Source organism: Equus przewalskii, chromosome 15, assembly GCF_037783145.1.
Source record: "Equus przewalskii isolate Varuska chromosome 15, EquPr2, whole genome shotgun sequence".
NCBI lineage: Eukaryota > Metazoa > Chordata > Mammalia > Perissodactyla > Equidae > Equus > Equus przewalskii.
This window is the reverse complement of record NC_091845.1, coordinates 47607323-47627221: the sequence shown is the minus strand read 5'-3', so window position 1 is coordinate 47627221 and position 19899 is coordinate 47607323. Positions and strand designations below refer to the sequence as shown.

The following is a 19899-nucleotide window of genomic DNA, read 5'->3' as shown; positions in this document are numbered from 1 at the left end:
CATGTCATCAAAGCAAACTTTAAAAATAAAGAGGAATTATCTAATATCTGACTGTTTTAATTCCTGCCTATTTCATTCCAGAATGCGATTACAGGCACCCATGTCGTGGCATAGACAGTCACAATATACGTGCTACCTTAATCTGCTTTTTTGATCATACAGACTTGTCTGGATTTCTGCATAGTTTTCATAATGATTATGTCCTTTCGTTATTCATCATTCTTCAGAAAACCATTACATCCTGGGACTCCTGCAATGAAAGTGCCATTGTTTGCTAAACTCCTTCAGAAGAGAATCATTTAATTTTACCTTTTTACCCCTTTTGACGACTAGGGCAGTGCTGGGACTATGCTAGGAACTCAGTAAGTGTTTGTGGCCTTCCAAAAAAAAAAAGATGTTACTAGAAGATAAATTCTAGAAATAGAGGACCACCAAAAAACTGAAAGATCTAATCAGTCCTCCTTGCATACAAGATAGCACAAATTTCCTGAAAATGCAAGTAAAAATACGAACGTTATGCTATTAACCACACTTTTCTCCATGTTCGACCCTTCAAAGCAATATTGTGGTTGTGTCTTTGACTGTATGCAGGCAACCTTCCTGACTACTCTTATACAGGAAATAAATATTTAGAAGTGAGAAAAAATTTGTTTATTGCTGCTTTTTTTCTATTAATCTATGTGGGAATTAAATTATATACATGGCAAAAATTTTCTGATAAGCTGGCTTTATTATTAATAGCACATATGCTTTTATTAAACTCAGGCCTCTGTCTACAACTTTTTCTGAAGCAAATGCTTTTGCATCCTGAAAATCATTGGTGAACTTACAGCTGGAAAATGCAGAAAACCCTAGGCTGTGCTTCAGAGACTCGAGTTCTGGCTCTGGCTCTATCATCGACTTCCTGTGTGTTTTGGATGAGTTACTTCACCTCTCTGGACCTACATATTCCTATTTATAAAAAGAGAGTTCAGTTAGATGTCCCGACGTCATTTTCTGCCTAACACTTTCTAACAAGTATCTGTGATAGTAATTTACACATTTACTCTTAGAGTTGATCTAAACACAGTCTTTTCTTTTTTATTTTCTTCATTTTAGGGGAAAGGAGGTAGAATGTGCTATTAATTATTGTTTGCCAAATAGAGAACTGACATCCTCTTGCAACATAACTGCCTCAAATGAGGTCGTTATAAGATCTTAAAGCAAGCGGGCACTAGCCTATGGGGTCAGAGGAGACGGAGCTGCTTCTGATGGCAAAGGAGGCTCAAGGGGAACTAGCCATCCAAGGTTCTCTGAAGTTTAGAAAGATAACCCACACTGTGATATTCTAATATGGTCTTTCCTCTCATCTTTTCTGTCTTTAAAGGAGCCGCGACTCAGCGCTTACACACATCTGGGAATTGCGTGATCGCAGGAGCCTCTCTAGCACAGAGCCTGAAGTCAGCTGTCTTTTCACCAGATAGACTTCCTTGGATGTATAGATCAAGTAAGATATCTGTAGCTGCCTATCAGTTTGTTCCTCTGAATCCCATGATTAAGTCACTTAGAGATATTGGCTCAACATGTTATCTCCCCATCTGTGATCACCAGGCCCACGCCATAGTCTGTCACAATAACTACAGTAGTTAGTTGCCCTGCCCGGAAACCCCGGGCTCTTCCCAGCCCCGGTGAGTGCAGAGAGTCCATTTCAACTGTACTCAATCCCAGCACAGCACTGTTTGAAGAGTTTGGAGCCTACCTCCGTCCATCTATTTTCCATTCTGAGATAAGCAACTCATCGGGGTTCTTGGAGGACACGATGGAGCTGGGTTTACGCAGGAGGTCCCCGGTGGATTTAATGCAGCAATCCATCTGTGTACTGCTACTTTTACATTCTTTCTTCCACTTCCGTCAAGAGAATTTTTTGGCCATTCGGTGTCATTTAGGAGGATCCAACAAGTCCAGGTTTGTATTAGCCAACTCAGCAAACTGGTAGGACTCGAGAGGCCACAAAGCTGACCTCTAATGAAAGTAGCCATATCAATGAATCCATCCACATCCTAGATTTCATTCTGCCCTCCTTGCTTCAGGAGCCATTCCCACCTATTCCCCAGGTTTTTGATAATTAAAAGCCAACAAATTCCAATAAGTCCTTCAGAGGGTAACACTATCTTCTATCTTCTGATTTCTTATTTGATCCCCCTGGTCATGATGAGTTCAGACTCTGGAGAGGCAGGACCTGAGGGGAGCTTTTCACTAAGATGTACAGGGGCGAGGAGATTCATTCAGGTCCATCAAGTCCCCAGAATCTCCCAGATATCATCATTCCCATTGTTAGGACCCAACTTTTTAAAAAGTTCAATGTTTTACATTTCACAAAGAGACACAGAGAAACAGTATGTTCAATTGATATTATGATTCAGAAACCCACAGAATCAGTTTCTGAGTGAGGTCCTCCACTGTCTTTGCCGAGAGTTCTCAACCAGAGGTGATGCTACTCCTCAAAGGGGCATTTGGAAATGGTGATGGGAGTCTGGTGGTCACAATAGCTGTGTGTTGCTGTTGGTATTTGGTACCCAAAGATAAAGAATATTAAACATACTGTGAAATCAGGACTTAGGAATGAATTGGGGCATTTGTGGGGATCTCTCAGGAGCTCACAGGCCATCTCTTTTTTGAGCCCTGTCATGAGAATGATAGAACTCCCTTCCCAGCCATGGTCATTCTCCTCAAGATGCAAATTCTCAGGAGACGAAGTCTGATTGGCTTTTCCTGGGCTCAGCCTTGGAGGAAGATCAGAGCTGGGGCACGATAATTGATAGTTTGTTGGTTCTGCAAAGGAAAAGGAGGGTCTTTATACCAAAAGAAAGAAAATGGACGCTGAATAGGCACAAAACAATAATGACAGCAAACAAAACAAATGTCCACAACAGTTACTATCAGTCAGAGAATCTCGAATCTGATCACTTCTGGGTCAGAGGATTGATCAGAATTCTTTCAGTTATAAGAGACAGAAACTCAGCTGAAGGCAGTTAAATGTATTAGCTTGTGTAACTGTGAAATCCACCACCCCTCACTTAGGGTCTATTTTCATCCATTGCAGTGGGTACTGACAAATAAAAATGGCAAGTAATAAGATATATTGGAATATATGAGGAAGCCATTTGGTGTAAACCTAATTCGGCCTGACCTTGTCTTTCCAAAAGGGCCTGACCGAGGCCATTGAGCGTGCACTGTATATCTGCTTTAGAGATTCCCTATGGCAAGAGCAAAGGCCCTTGAGATAAAGGTGCAACTTTCCTCCCCCTCCCAACGTTGGCGTCTCCTTAAGGATTAAGTATCTTTCCTTAGGCTAGAAACTGATTGCTGCGCTCACCTGTGACCGCCCAGCTTGAGACAATAGACTTGCCTCCTGCTACGCCCATCAAGATAGCAGACCCACTACCTGCTGTGTTCATCAGGTGCTGTGCCGACAGGGCAATCTTGTGACTAGTGTGGGAGGGACATTCCAATCATATGTGAAACACCCTCTTTGAGGGTATATAACCACCCTGTGTACCCCCGCTTCTTTGGAGTGCTCTGTTCCTTTGTGGAAAGACTCTCCCGGGTTATAATCCTAAGATTTAAGCTCAGAATAAACTCACCCAAATTTTCATTTATAGATTGGTTATGGATTATTTTTGTTGACAGTTCACAACTGGCCCTTTCAATGGGGGAGCTGGTGACATTTAGTTCTGGGAAATTTTCTTGACTTATGTCTTTGATAATTCCCTCTCCTTGTTTTCCCTGTGCTCTTTGTGGAATTCCTGTATCTTGGACGTTGGGCCCTAGGAATGGCCCTTGGATTTTTTTCTTTCTCCTGTTTTTCCATATTTTTGTCTTTTTTGCTCTCCATTATGGGAGATATTCTTTCTTCACTTTCTAATCTTTCTGCTGATTTTTAAAAACTGATATCAAGCTTTTAACCTCCAGAGCTCTTTTCGTTCTATCAATGTTCCTTTTGATGGCATTCAATTCTCGTTTCATGTATGTCATACCTTCTCTTTTTTGCTGAAGATAGCAGCATTTATATTTTTGAAGTTCTCTTCTCTCTGCCAGCCTCTGATTCCTCGAAATCCTTGATTCCTGACAGTTTGTTCTGGCCTCTGTCTTTCACGGTGGAGGATTTCCTCTCCTGTCTGGCAGGTCTTCGTCATCCATCTGTGGGAAGCTCTGGGCACTTGGGAGGGTCCGTCAGCTGTGAACATCACTAAGTGTTGCCTGTTTGGACAACATAGAAGGGGGTGGTGCACAATGCCGGTGGTCGTGAGTGTTTCCTCTTAGACTCATCGGATTCTACCGAGGAGATTCTTCCGGTCTCCATCTGGCTGCAGGGTCTGAGTGAGGGATACGGGGAAGAGGGGTCTTAGCTGGGTATGCATATGGTTGCTTAATCCTCTCTCTGGAGAATCTGACTCTTCTGCAGGGATGAGGGAGGGGCAGCCACCTGCTGCACAGAATAGAGAAGGGGACCTAGGGATGAAGCTGTTTCTTAAACAGCTTTCTACCAATTCCCCTCATTTAAACTATCTGCTCATCCCCTTGAAGATGCCTTTCCAAAGACGCCTGGCCCTGCCCATTCCAGAGCCTTTAGAAAACCCTGCAGAGTAAACCGGGCTGGTTCCTGGCTTAGCATTGGCATTCTGGAGGCTGCCAAGTCAGTTATCACTTGTGCGTCTGCTTTCCTGATTCTAAACTTTTGTTGTTGACATCACATTCTTTCCATTCTTATGATTTTACACCTTAATTAGGAGAAAACCCAAACCTACTTCACTGTAATTTCAGAGTATTTCCTGAGGAGGCAGAATTAGACCTTTGTTTTCAGTCTACCATCTTTACCTGAAGTTCTCATCTTCTTGCTTCTTGCCTGAAGCTCCTTCTTGATTCGTGGACTTTAAAAATTCTGTTCCTTCTGCCCTTCACCCTTCATCTAGTGAACAGCTGCTTAGCACCAGCTTTGCTCCAACACAAACCATCAAGGAGATCTCCCCTGGTCACCCCCACACAGACACACACACACCAGGCTGGACCTGCTGTTCTAAACGTCCTTAATACCGCCACCGCCCATTCATACCATCACGATTATCGTCAAACATCTGTATAATTGGCTTTTTCCCACCACATCTGACCCTATAGGACAGAAACCCTGGCTATGTCATCCATCACTGTATCCTCACCACCCAGCACAGAGACTCACATAGTAAGAACTTGATAAATATTTATAGGATTAATGAAAAAATGAATACATGACTGGAATCATTAATTCTAGAAACAAAACAGCATGCAACATTTAAATACCAGTTTTTCAAAGTTTTTCTCATCATTATTTCAAAAATCTTAAGATATAGTCTTAGTGTATCCCATTATGCCAGTGTAATTTAAATGTTAAAAATATTCATTAAGGAGGGCTGGCCCCGTGGCCGAGTGGTTAGGTTGGTGCACTCCGCTGCAGGCGGCCCAGTGTTTTGTTGGTTCAAATCCTGGATGTCGACATGGCACTGCTCATCAGACCACACTGAGGCAGCGTCCTACATGCCACAACTAGAAGGACCCACAACCAAGAATATACAACTATGCACCGGGGGGCTTTGGGGAGAAAAAGGAAAAAATAGAATCTTTAAAAAAAAAAAAATCCATTAAGGGGCCGGCCCCGTGGCCAAGTGGTTAAATTCTCACACTCCGCTGCAGCAGCCCAGTGTTTCGCTGGTTCAGATCCTGGGTGCGGACTTGGCACCGCTCATCAGGCCATGCTGAGATGGCATCCCACATGCCACAACTAGAAGGACCCACAACTAAGAATATACAACTATGTGCCGGGGGGCTTTGGGGAGAAAAAGGAAAAAGTTTTTTAAAAATCTTAAAAAAAAAAAAAGACTGAGACATTTAAAAAAAAATATCCATTAATAGGCAATATTTGGGGGTATGTGCCCCATCCCCCCAAATTCCAGCAATGCTCTATTGGCATACCTCACCAAATCATAGGTTGTTGTTGGACAGGATAGGTCTCCTAAATTGCAAAGAATTAGGACAGATCAGCCAAAACTCACTATGGAAAGCACATATGCACATATTGTAGAAGTTGGTGGTGCAAGCTCCATCTCAAACCCCAAAATATTGAGGTGCAGGAAGTTTTGCACCTTAAAACTATAAAACATCTACACACCTGAACCAGAAAAGCTGGTGTGTTCCCTAAAGAGAATGCTCTGAGCTCTGCAATGTTCTTCAGCAGTCAGGAAGCCGTGTTGTTGGGGCCAGCCCAGTGGTGCAGCGGTTAAGTGCGCACTTTCTGCTTTGGTGGCCTGGGGTTCGCTGTTTTGGATCCCGGGTGTGGACATGGCACCGCTTGGCAAGCCATGCTGTGGTAGGCATCCCACATATAAAGTAGAGGAAGATGGGCACGGATGTTAGCTCAGGGACAGTCTTCCTCAGCAAAAAGAGGAGGATTGGCAGCTGTTAGCTCAGGGCTAATCTTCCTCAAAAAAAAGAAGGAAGCCATGTTGAACCAGCTATAGGATTGAGCTGGAATGATTTCTTTGGAGGGATTGCTGGTGATTCAATGTAATGGTGCATCTCAGGAGTCATCTGTGACTAATAAGATGTGTAACCCAGTACTTAGAGACTCAACGCTACTGTTTCCTAATCTTGCTTGTTTACTTACACCATTAATTATGATGTTGTTTGTTTTGCGGTTTGTATGTATGTTAGGGTTCTCCAGAGAAACAGAACCAACTGAATGTATATATACATAGGGAGAGAGAGATTTATTTTAAGAAAATGGCTCATGCAATTGTGGAGGCTTGGCAAGTCCAAAGCCTGCAGGGTAGGGAGGCTGGCCAGCTGGAGACCTGGAAAAAAGTTCACAGGTGGTTTTCTGGCAGATTTCCCTCTCCTTCCAAGGAGGTCAGTCTTTTTCTATTAAGGCCTTCAACTGATTGGATGAGGCCCACCCACATTTTGGAGAGTAATCTGCTTTACTCAAAGCCCACCAACTTAAATTAATTAGTTAATTTCATCTAAAAGATTCCTTCACAGAAACACCCAGGATGTTTGACAAATATCTGGGTACCATGGCCTGGCCAAGTTAATGGAAAAAATTAGCCATTGCATGTGGTGATTACTGAAACTGCTCACAGGATTTTTCCAAGTTTTGGAGACTAGATGAAGAAAAAGGCGATGGATTTCAGTTAAGACTCTCCCCCAAAACTTGGGAATTATGTCAATGATAGAATTAGCAAACGTTATTAAAAATATGTTTTTAAACATGTCCGCCCCTGAGGGTATTCCTTCCAGAACCCACTGAATGTGTCTGTGCAGCAGGAGGTGGCATTGGTGAGGCCACTGATTCTAGAGGCCTCCTCTGACTCTGGCTGTGCAGCCTGGTCTCTGCTGCCTTCTCCGAGAGTGCCGAGATCCCTGCTCTCTGCCCAAAGGCAAGGAAGCAAGGCTCCTCCTCAATTTACCTCACAGTCGGCCTGTCTTTAGAGCCAGGTATCAGGTCCTAACCCCTGGGACTTTTAAATGTAACCTTATTTGGAAAAAGAGTGTTTGCAGACGTGATTGAGTCAACGATCTTGAAATAGGGCGAGTATTGTGGATTATCCAGGTGGACCCTAAATGCAGTCACAAGAGTCCTCATGATAGAAGCAGAGGGAGATTTCACGCAGCACACAGAGGAGAAGGTGATGTGAAGACAGAGCCAGAGGTTGGAGAGATGCAACCACAAGACCGGGATTGCTGGGGCAGCCACCAGGAGCTGCATGAGGCAAGGAAGGATTCTCCCTTCCAGGCCCCAGAGAGAGCTCAGTCCTGCTGCACTGCAGTCATCTGGACTCCAGAAGTGTGAAAGAATAAATTTCTGTTGTTTTAAGCCAAGAAGTTCGTAGTAACTTGTTTTACAGCAGCCTCAGGAAACTGTTACTCTGGGCAAGGGCAGACAGCGCCCAGTGCTGCAGGGGCCCACACCAGCCCTGTGCTGTGGCCTGGGAACCACAGAAAGAGGGTCGTCCTGGCCGTGCAGTCCTTTCCCCAGCTCTTCACCTGCCTCCCACATTTTCATCTTGCATTGTGCTCCGTTCAACAATTTATTGAGAAGATGCAGTGCGTCAGGCCCCGTGCCAAGTATGGAGGAGCAGCAGACGAAAGGATCTCAAGGACCTCCCAAGAAAGACTCCTTGGGGTTTCCAGAATCACCTCCACTGCCTGGCCTTGCCTCTGCCCAAGTCAAGTTATTTAGTAAAACTAGGCCTCTACCAAGCGGCCCAGCTCTGTGAAGTTCAGGGAATGTGGTGGGTGGAAGCCGCCCGCTCCCCTGACTTCCCTCAGCCTCCGCTCACTTACCTTGCACAGAGCACCCCTTCTGTGCCAGGTGCTGTGCTGTAATTCTGGCCCAACTTGGAAACTGGGCTTGGGGAAATTCCGCCTTAGTCCTTCAGACCTGCTTGGCTGGGCTGGGGACGGGTATGTGGCTCCTTCCCCAGTCTGTGGGTGAAACAGGTATCACAGTTTCCACCCTCGTGGTGTGAATCAGCAGCACCTGCGGGCTCTGAGTGTCACCTTTTGTGCCCCATTGATCTTTGCTTATCACAGAGAAAACGCTCATAAAGGATCGGAGGTTTTCCCCGAACTGCGTCAGAGGATGAATGATGTTGGTGAGGGATTAACTCAGGTATGAACTCACACGAGCAGATATTTCTAAGAGATGAAATTGTTAGGCCAAAAAAGATTGGATTCAGGGCTCATGAAGAAAGATTGAGAGAAATACACAGCCATTCTAAACCGCATCTAAAGAAAGTTGAAGTGTAACAGTGAAATGGGCATGATCTGGACTGGGGAACTTATTCCCTCCCTGGGGTTTCCATGAGGAACTTCTTCCTGTCTCCAGGAAAGGGAGCTGTAATGGAAAGAATAAGTGGTTTCTTTTCACCCCGCACTTACTGCTCTTCATTGCAGGAGGATAAGCGTCTATGATTGGCAAGTTAAAAAGAATCTGTCACTTGCCATCCATTAGACTACGCTAACCAGACGGATGGGCCCCATCTCTCTGTTGCCTTCTTGGGATGCCTTGAACCCCACAGTAAAGGTGCTTATGGCTGTAGACCTCTGTGGTAGGTTGACCAAGTGGGTCTGTTTTTGTCTGACCCAGTTAGGTCCTTGCCTCTCGATATTGAGGCAAGATACTGTCTGCCATGCAGGGGGCGGAATTTACCCCGCTGGCTTGATCTCAACCAGAAGAAATAAACCATCAGTTCTTAAATCTGTCCCTAAAATGTCTACTGCCATCACTCTATGGAAGAAAGTACAAACGACCAAGTTAGGAGAGGCAACTGTTCTAGACAAAGTGCAGGTGAAATGTGGTGTTTTTTTCATCTAACTTTGTACTCTTTCAATGATCAAATATGCGTGTAGGCATCATAGTAGAATTAAGCAGTCTACTTTTCTTTTTATGCAGCTCTTAAGCACTTTTCAAATTGTTTCTATTATAAATTATATCATACTTATTACATTATATTTAAGTATATATAAGTATTTTAAGTATATGTAAGTATATATTATATATAAATTATATTATACCATTGTCAAGTCATATAATTTCTTTGAGCTTCAGTTTTTGCAAACACAAACAATAATAACCACTATGCAGAATTTTCATAAGACCTAATTAGGATGAAGTATATAAAGGAATGGGTATATAAAAGGCACTCAATAAATAGAAGCTTCTTAATTAGTCTCCATTCTATTAGTTGTGCCAGAAGCCCAATTGAAATTAGCTGAAACCTAAAAGGGGGCAGGGGGTGGACATTAATGAATCATGCAGTTATTATTCCAGTGGCACACACAATTTCATCAGAATTTCATATTCTCTCCATTTCTTGGCTATAATTTTCACTGCTTGGCTTCAGCCTTCAAATAGTTTTCTGCTGCATATCACTCAAGATGTGCGATTCTCTGAATCAATCATGGTGGACAGGAAGAGGAAACATTCTCATTGACCAGACCTGAGTCATGGGCCTTCCTTTTAATGGCGTGTGCGTGTGTAGCAATATGGTTGGTGACCAAACAATAATGCATAGAATGGGAGTAGGACGGACGTTCCCTTATCTGAAGATTCATCTAAAGAAAGGATGTTGACAGACACAAGCAACATGGCCATTACCTTATTTTGTTCACCGTAGGATGAAAAGAGGAAACTTTTAATAATGATGATGATATTTTCAGTGCACAACATATGAGTAATGGCATCACTCCTATAGAAGTTACCCCTGCTAGTGTTACAATTCAAATATATATGTATATGCATGCACACACGTACACATACACTTGTGCAAGCTACATGCCATGGAGGAAAGCCAGTCTGGTAGAAATTATACAACTTCAAAATAACAATGAAATTATTTTATTTTCATACAGTTTTCAATTTTTAAAAAATTTTAATAGACTTTATTCTCTTAGAGAATATAAATATATTCTTTTAGTATACAGACAGTTTAAGCAGAAAATACGGAAAGTTCCCATATACCACTGCGCTAGTCTGCTTGGGCTGTCATACCAAAATATTCTAGGCTGGCGGCTTAAACAACAGAAATTAATTTTCTCGAAGTTCTGAAGGCTGGAAGTCCAAGATCAAGGTGCCGACAAATTGGGTTCCTGGTGAGAGGCTCTTACTGGCTTGTAAGTGGCCATTTTCTTGCTGTGTCCTCCCATCACCTCTTTTCTGTGCACTTAGAGAGAGAAAGAGAGATCTCTGCTGTCTCTTCCTTTTCTTATAAGGATGCCAGTCCTATCAGATTAGGGCCCCAACCTTATGACTTAATTTAACCTTAATTACCTCCTTAAAGGCCATATCTCCAAATACCATCACCTTGAGGGTTAGGGCTTCAATATAAAATTTGGGGAGGACACAGTTCAATCCATAACAGCATCTCTCGCTCCTGCACAGTTTCCTCTGTTATTAACATCTTGCATTAGTGTGAAACATTTGTTACAGTTGATGAGCCAATACTGACACATTCTTATTAACTGAAGTCCATAGTCTGCATTAGGATTCACTCTGTTTGACACTTCTATGGTTTTGACAAATGCATAGCAAATGTATCCACCATTCCAGCATCGTGCAGAATAGTTCCATCACCCCAAAAAAGCCCTGTGCTCTACGTTTCATCCCCTCCTCCCCCTGAACCCCTGGCAACCATTGATCTTTTTACTGTCTCCAGAGTTTTGCCTTCTCCAGAATGTCATGTGATTGGAATCATACAGCATGTAGCCTTTTCAGAAGGGCCTCTTTCACTCATCAATACACACTTAAGTTGTCTTTTCGTGGCTTGACAGCTCTTTCTTTAATCACTAAATAATATTCCATTGTGTACGTTGCCACAGTTTGTTTATCCATTCATCTATTGAAGGACGTCTTGGTTGCTTCCAAATTTGGTAATTACGAATAAAGCTGCTGTAAACATTTGTGCTCAGGTTTTTGTGTGGATACGTTTTTAACTCAATTGGGTAAATACTCAGGAGCATGACTATTGTTCTCCAGCCTTCGGTGCTGTCAGTGTTTGAATTTTAGCCATTCTAATAGGTATGCAGTGGTATCTCACTGCTGTTTTACTTTACGATTTCCTAAGGACACAATGTATTGAGCATATTTTCACATGCTAATTTGCCATTCGATGTGTTTTTTGGTGAGATCAATTTTTTTAAAACTTTTTAAATAACTGTAGGATGCAATAATAGGTCCACCCCCATTCTGCCACTCGTCACAGACAGACAAGTGCCTCCAGAGGAGCTGTTGTTCGCCGAGCTGCACACACAAGAGAGGGCAGACTCAGAAGAAGGAATCAGCCACACTGAAACCTGCAGAGTGAAGGATCTAATTAAGGTATGTATTGATACTCATCTTTGGGGAAGAAGGACATAAGCAACCAGGGACACTTTTATGTCCTTGGAGGAGAGACAGAGGTCTGGTACAAGAGGTGAATTTTTAAAAAAATCTTTTCATGTCCCCAGAGTCCACAAACCCTGCATATGTCTTAGTGGCTGTCCCAGGGTCTGGCCGGGTGAGTGAAGTAGCCATGCCATTTTCTCTGCAGGATGCTAAGAGAGAGTCAAACCTCCTACCAGAGTGAGAAGGTAGATGAGAAAAGATCCCCCATTTGACCAGGCAACTGGGGGGAATCTGTCCTCGTGCCGGGTTCAATGTTTCTATCTGACAACTGAAGGAAGACAACTGGCAAGCAAACCTTCAGCCTTGATGAGATGCTAACTTAAATGATCTCATCCCCTTCTCACCAAACCCTGAAAAGCATTATTAGCCCCTTCTCACGGAAGAGGAAGCTGAGATTCACTTTGCAAAACAAGCCCAAGTTTACTCTGCTACAAAGTAATCTAGAACTTGGAAGTCAGGGGGCGCAGACTCCGAAAGATTGGAGCTTTTTACTCCACCCACAAATATGGGTACCCATATTTCCAGAGAAATATGGAAAAGGAAAGGGATTTGGAGGAGACGGATGTGGTTTTGAGTCCTGGCTCACTCGCCTCCCTCTCGGTGTAGCGTCGGCCACTGGACCGAAGCTCTCTGAGATAGAGACGTAAAGCAGATGTGAGTGCCTGCTTCATGGGGTGGAAGAGAAATCAATCAGGCAGTACATCGAAAATTCCTGGTCTACTGTAACAAATGGTAGAGATTGTTAATACTTTCCACAGGTTTGACTGATCAAAGAGCCTGGGGAGGTGCGGACAGGGGGTCAGTAGGAAAGATCCGGGGAGAGAATGTGTTGAGGACCTACTCTTGTTCTGGGATATTAGGAGGGCAGAACAAAAGGAGGGGGAGCTGAAAATTGTTTTTTAAAATAACTGTAAAAGACAAGTAGGAAGGAAGATGTAGGAGGGGAAAATGTTGTTTTGATAGACACTGGCCACAAAGAAAAACCAAAGGACCCACCTCCATACTTCAGAAACTATGTTTTAAAAATCTATTTGAGGTACAGACGTGAATGAAATTAATGTTTTTAAAAGCTGCTAAGGGCATTTCAAATTATAGAAAGGTGGCATAGTGGATAGCGATGTCTGAATCTTCAGCAACAAATTGCTTTGGAAAAATAGGAAGTCTAGATTGAAATTGCCTTGAATGTACATATCAATTTGAGAAGAATTACCACATTTTAAATGTAGAGTCTTCCCTTCCATAAATATAGTACATATTTCCTTTTAATTATGTCTTCTTTTATGTCCTTCAACAAAGTTTTATAATATTTTACACAATTGAATTGCAGTTTTTATCAGATTTGCTCCTAGTAATTTCTTTTTTTGGGGAGGAAGATTAGCCCTGAGCTAACATCTGCTTCCAATCCTCCTCTTTTTGCTGAGGAAGACCGGCCCTGAGCTAAAATCCGTGCCCATCTTCCTCTACTTTATAAGTGGGACGCCTACCACAGCATGGCTTGCCAAACAGTGACATGTGCACACCCGGGATCTGAACCGGTGAACCCTGGGCCACCGAAGCAGAACATGCGCACTTAACCGCTGCGCCACCAGGCTGGCCCCCCAGTAATTTTTGATGCTAGTGTGATTGGGCTCATTTTTTCTATTGCATTTTATTGATTGATTGATTGGCTATACTAGAGAAAGCATTTTTTTAGCTTTGATTTTTTTTTTTTTTTTTTGGTGACGGAGATTGGCCCTAAGCTAACATCTGTTGCCAATCTTCCTCTTTTTTTTTTTCTCCCCAAAGCCCCAGTACATAGTTGTATATCCTAGTTGTAAGTCCTTATAGTTCTTCTATGTGGGATGCTGCTATAGCATAACTTGATGAGCAGTGTGTAGGTCTGCACCCAGGATCCCAACCAGTGAACCCCAGGCTGCTAAATCAGGGTGGGTGAACTCAACCACTGTGCCACAGAGCCGGCCCCATCTATTGCATTTTTAAATTAGTTATTTATAGTCCTTAAAAGCAGTTAAAAGAATGAACTAAACTTTTTAGAATTGTGTGATTATACTTCTAAAACAACATGCTGGGAGAAAAAAAGCAAGATACAAAATGAGAGATATAATATTATACCATTTATGTAAGTTAAAAGCAAATGCAAAACAATATTATACATTGTTTATGGATACATATAAGCATGTAAAAGTACGGAGGAAACTGGAATGATACAAACCAAATTGGTTTTAGCAGGCTCCTGGGGTGTGGAGATGTTGTATAGTTAAAGGGAACATTAGCTTCATCTCTATTGCATTAGAGAAGAAGGAAGGTAGGAAGGAAGAAAGGATGGAAGGAGGGAGGGAGGCAGGAAGGAAGGATGGAAGGAGGGAGGAAGGAGGGAAGAAAGGATGGAAGGAGGGAGGGAGGAAGGGAGGAAGGAGGAGGGAGGGAGGGAGGAAGGAAAGGAAGAGAAAGAGAGAAAAAAGAACCAAAAGCAAATATAACAATATGTTAGTAGTTGCTAATTCTGGATGGTAGAACTGTAGATATCTAAGTTTTCTTTGTGAATTTTGTTTTTTCTCATCTACTCAACCCTCCTGTATTAGTCAGCCTGGGAAGTTTTCAATTTTTAGAACTGAACAAAATACCACAGTCTGGGTGGCTTAAATGACAGAACTCACAGTTCTGCAGGCTAGAAGTTCAAGATCAAGGTGCTAGAAAATTGAGATCCTAGTAAGAGCCTCTTCCTGGCTTGCAGACGGCCACTTTCACTCTGTCCCCACGTGACATTTCTCTGCACATGTGCAGAGAGAGAGAGGGCTTTGGTGTCTCTTCCTCTTCTTATCAGGACATCAGTCCAATCAGATCAGGGCCCCATCCTCATGCCCTCATTTAACCTTAATTACCTCCCTAAAACCCTATCTCCAAATACCATCACAACGAGGGTTAGGGCTTCAATATATGAATTTTAGGGGACACAATTCAGTCCATGGCATTCTACCCTCTGGCCTCTCAAACTTCACGTCCTTCTCACATGCAAAATACGTTCACTCCATCTCAACAGCCCCAAAGTCCTAACCCACTCCAGCATCAATTCTGAGTCCAAAGTCTCACCTAGGTACCATCAAAGTCAGGTATGGGTGAGACTTGAGGTGTGATTCATCCGAAGGCAAAATTCCACTCCAGCTGTGAGCCTGTGAAAGCAACTATGTGCTTCCAAAATACAGTGGTGGGACAGACATAGGAGAGACATTGCCATTCCAAAGGGACAAATCAGAAAGAAGAGAGGGGTGATGGGTCCCAAGGAGGCCCAAAACCTAGAAAGGCAAATCCCATTAGACTATAAGGCTTGAGAATAATCCTCTTTGTCTGGGTGCTCTGCCTTCTAGACTCACCGGGATGGTAGTGTCACCTCCATGGCCCTAGGCTGTGGCCTCACACCTGTGGCATAGGGCAGGGGTGGCCTAGCCTCCTGAAACTGAGGACAAAGAAGCCTTGCCCCCTGGGCCTGTGAGGAGAGTGTCAGCCCTGATGATCTCTGTATCACTTCAGAGTCATCCCTCCCTTTTCTTTTCTTTTCTTTTTTTTGGTGAGGAAGATTTCTAGTGAGCTACCATCTGTGCCAATCTTCCTCTATTTTGTATGTGGGATGCTGACAGAGCATGGCTTGATGAGCGGTATGTAGGTCCGCATCCGTGCTCCAAACCTACAAACCTGGGCCGCAAAGGAGAGTGTGCCAACCTATTACTACACCACCGGCCAGCCCCATTCCTCCCTTTTCTTGAAGGATAAAACGTGTTCAAAAGCGAATGGCTCTATTGTTCCAATCCCACAGAATCCCAGAAGTTCAAAAGCCTTCCTTTATTTTCTGCTGTCTCTGCAGCTTTGATCCAAACTGTCAGTGTCTCTATTCTGGGCTTCTCCTGAAACCGTTAATGAACTCTGTGGGTAATCTCTGTATGGCGTGGTTGTCCAGCCACACCCTAGGTGTACTCTCCACTTTCTCATGTTTGCAGGATGGATAAGCTGAGTTTTCTGAATCTTCAAGTTCTGATTTCTTTTTGCCTGACAATTCCTTCTTCAATTTGTGTTTCTCCTCTCACATTTTACTATTAGCAGTGAGGAGAAGCCAGGCCGTACCTTCAACACTTGGCTTAGAAATCTGCTCAGCTGAATATCCAGTCTTGTTGTTTACAAGCTCTGCCTTTCACAAAACATGAGAACACAATTCACCCAGTTCTTTGCCGCTTTGTAACAAGGATCACCTTTCCTCCAGTTTCCGATAGCATGTTCCTAATTTCTGTGCGAGATCCTACTGGAAGCAGCTTTAACATTCGTATTTCTACCAACATTTTGTCCCTGATGATGTAGGTATTCCCTGAGATGGCGGAAGCATTCTCTACAGCTCTCCTCTTTTCTCCCTGTGTTCGCACTATAATCGCCTTTCATGTCCATATTTCTGCCAATAGGTCCTTCAGGGCAATCTAGGCTTTTTCTAGCATGTGCCTCAAAGCTCATCCAGCCTCCGCCCAGTGTCCAGTTCCACAGCCACTTTCACATTTTTAGGTATTTGTCACAGCAGCACCCCACTTCTCAGTACCATAGTCTGTGTTACTCTGCTCAAGCCACCATAACGAAATACCACAGACTGCGTGGCTTAAACAACAGGAATTTATTTTCCCACAGTTCTGGAGGCTGGGAAGTCCAAGATCAGGGTGCCAACACAGTCAGGCTCCGGTGGGAGCCCTCTTCCAGGTTGCAGGCTGCCAACTCCTCATTGTATCCTCACACAGCTCAGAGCAGAGAGAGGAAGCAAGCTCCCTTCTGATTCTTATAAGGGGGCTCATCCCATTCGTGAGGGCTACACCATCATGACCTCATCTAATCCAATTACTTCCCAAAGGCCCAGCCTCTTAGTACCAGCACAATGGTGGGTAGGGTTTCAATATATGAATTTTGGGAGGACACAAACATTCAGTCCATAACAAGGGTTTAGGGCTTCCCCATATGACTGGGGCAGGGGGTGACAGGCAGACACAATTCAGTCCATATCTTTAAATGAAAATATTTTTAAAGAATCTATTTCTCTTAGGTGCTTCTGTGACCGGGTCCTCCTGCCTTGATGGATTATACAGTCGAGCCCAATTTGACGACAATAACTGACTACTACTATCCTGATGCCATTTCAAGCCCCTGCGATGGGGAACTTATCCAGAGAGATAGCAAGTTGCTTCTTGCTATCTTTTACTGCCTCCTGTTTGTATTTGGTCTTCTGGGAAACAGCCTGGTCATCCTGGTCCTTGTCGCCTGCAAGAAGCTGAGGAGCATCACAGATGTATACCTCTTGAACCTGGCTCTGTCTGACCTGCTTTTTGTTTTCTCCTTCCCCTTTCAGACCCACTATCAGCTGGACCAGTGGGTGTTTGGGACTGTAATGTGCAAGGTGGTCTCTGGCTTTTATTACATTGGCTTCTTCAGCAGCATGTTCTTTATCACGCTCATGAGTGTGGACAGGTACCTGGCAATTGTCCATGCTGTGTATGCCATCAACGTGAGGACTCCCAGCATGGGCATAGCCCTGAGTCTGGCAGTATGGCTGACTGCCATCATTGCCACTAGCCCGCTACTAATATTTTACCAAGTGGCCGCTGAAGATGGCGTTCTACAGTGTTATTCATCTTACAATCAACAGACTTTGAAGTGGAAAATCTTCATCCACTTTGAAATGAATATCTTAGGCCTGCTGATCCCATTCACCATCCTTATGTTCTGCTACATTAGCATCTTACAACAGCTGAAGAGTTGCCAAAACCACAACAAGACCAAGGCCATCAGGTTGGTGCTCATTGTGGTCATTGCATCTTTACTCTTCTGGGTCCCATTCAATGTAGTCCTCTTCCTTACTTCCCTGCACAATATGCACATCTTGGATGGATGTGTCATGAGCCAGCGGCTGATTTATGCCACCCATGTCACAGAAACCATTTCCTTCACTCACTGCTGTGTGAATCCTATTATCTACGCTTTCATGGGCGAGAAGTTCAAGAAACACCTCTCCGAAATATTTCAGAAAAGTTGCAGCCACATCTTCCTCTACCTAGGGAGACAAATCACCAGGGAAAGCTGGGAAAAACCATCCTCCCTCTATCAGCATTCCTCCCGTTCCTCCAGCACAGACTACATTTTGTGAGGAGAGTGGCTTCACGCAGGCCCCTGCCTGCATCACCATTCTTCTTTCGGGAGTCAGAAATGGCTTCCATCAGCGTCTAAGGCTACATGAAGGGATACTCTTGGAAACTGGGTTACAGACATGAGACTTATGTTACAATATGAAATGAATTCTTACTATTGCAAGTTAATCTTCTCAACTTTCAAAGACTTTTTTTACTATTTTCTGGAAATAGTCTATATATTTCATTATTAAGTATAGTGTTAGTTGTGAGGGACTTTTTTTCTTAGTTTTTAGAGTGTCTTTATCACATGCCAATTTAAATTTTTATCAAATGCCTTTTCCTTATCTATCGAGGTGACCATATAGTTTTCCTCCATTATTCTGTTAATTTGGTGAGCTACATTGATTGATTTTCTTGTCTTAAAATCAGCCTGTATTTTTCCTGGAAAAAAAATGACCTCTTAATCATGATCATTTTAATAAGCAATTGGATTCTCTCGGGATTTTCATATATCTGTGTCATGGGAGATCAGAATTTGCCACCCCAAAATATGTCTCTTTGCCTTGATTAAATTTTTAAGAACAAAAGACTCAGAAAGAAACTTTGACTTCCCCCCTAAATGCCTAAGAAAATTTAAGATAGAAGGTCTGTTCAAGGAAGGAGCTATCACCATAGATATCTCCAGGTGTGGTAGACAGGCAGGAACGTAGCAAGGCCATGGTCCAGCAAACATTTGTTGACCAAACATTTGCTTTTTCATCTCTGTGTTTCCATTGCCCTCCTCCCCTTTGAAGTTACAAACCACTACCCCCAACATCCTCCTTTGTCTTTAGCTGAAGATAGTATTTAAGGTGGTGGCTTCGGACATTTTGGTGAGCTACTACTCAGTTTTTCTGGGATTCTCCCATGTACACATCTTATTAAACTTTGATTTTCTCCTGGTATTCTGTCTCATGTCGATTTATTTCTTAGACCAGCCAGAAGAGGGTAGAGAAATACTCTTTCTCCTCTTTAGTGTTCATAAGAGATATTATCTTGTAATTTTTCTTTCTTATAATGTCCTGGTCAGATTTGGCCTCCCAAAATGTGTTGGGAAGTAGTCTCTTTTCCACTACTCTATGAAAAAAAGTTTATGTAGAGCATTTTGTTTGTTTCCTCCTTGAATGTTTGGTAAAACTCACTAGTGAAGCCATCTGGTGTTTCTCTGTAGGAAGATTTCAAATTATGCATTCAATTTCTTTGGCAGATAGAGATCATTCAGATTTTCTGTTTTTGTTTGTCTCAGTTTTGAAAAGCTGTGATTTTTAAGGAATTTTCCCACTTTATCTAAGTTGTCAAATATTTTACTGTAAAGTTGTTCCTAATATCTTCTTATAGCCTTCTAAATGCATGAGGATCTGAAGTAATGCCCTTTTTCATTCCTGATACTGGTAATTTGCATTTTCTCTCTTTTTTTCCTCTGCTCAGTCTTATGGGTTTGTCAATTTTATTAGTCTTCTCAAACAACCAGTTATTGACTTTGTTGATTTTCTGCTTTTGTTTTTTCATTGGTTTCTACAGTTATCTTACCTGCTTTCTTTGGGTTTAATTTATTGTTTTGTTCTAGCTTCTTGACATGGAATCTTAGATTATTGATTGTCAACCTTTGGTCATTTCTGAAAGATTTTGTGTGTGTGTGGGAGGAAGAATGGCCCTGAGCTAATGTCCCTTGCCAATCTTCCTCTTTTTGCTTGAGGAAGATTGTCCCTGAGTTAACATCTGTGCCAATCTTCCTCTATTTTGTATATGGGACAC

General features: G+C 42.9%; 1 protein-coding gene and 1 long non-coding RNA gene across 2 annotated transcripts; one reads left to right on the top strand and one right to left on the bottom strand.

Annotated features, from left to right (window-relative positions):
* Positions 1-710: 710 nt before the first annotated feature.
* Positions 711-8497, bottom strand: LOC139076041 (uncharacterized). Its single transcript, XR_011527270.1, has 2 exons — positions 8356-8497; positions 711-2811 (listed from the first exon to the last, which is right to left on the bottom strand). It is a non-coding gene; the product is annotated as an uncharacterized lncRNA (long non-coding RNA).
* A 3252-nt stretch (positions 8498-11749) lies between these two features.
* Positions 11750-19049, top strand: CCR8 (C-C motif chemokine receptor 8). The gene is made up of 2 exons (XM_070577202.1): positions 11750-11890; positions 17025-19049. The coding sequence occupies exon 2, from the start codon at positions 17055-17057 to the stop codon at positions 18120-18122; it is 1068 nt and encodes a 355-aa protein (XP_070433303.1). The 5' UTR covers positions 11750-11890; positions 17025-17054; the 3' UTR covers positions 18123-19049.
* The last annotated feature ends 850 nt before the right edge of the window (positions 19050-19899 follow it).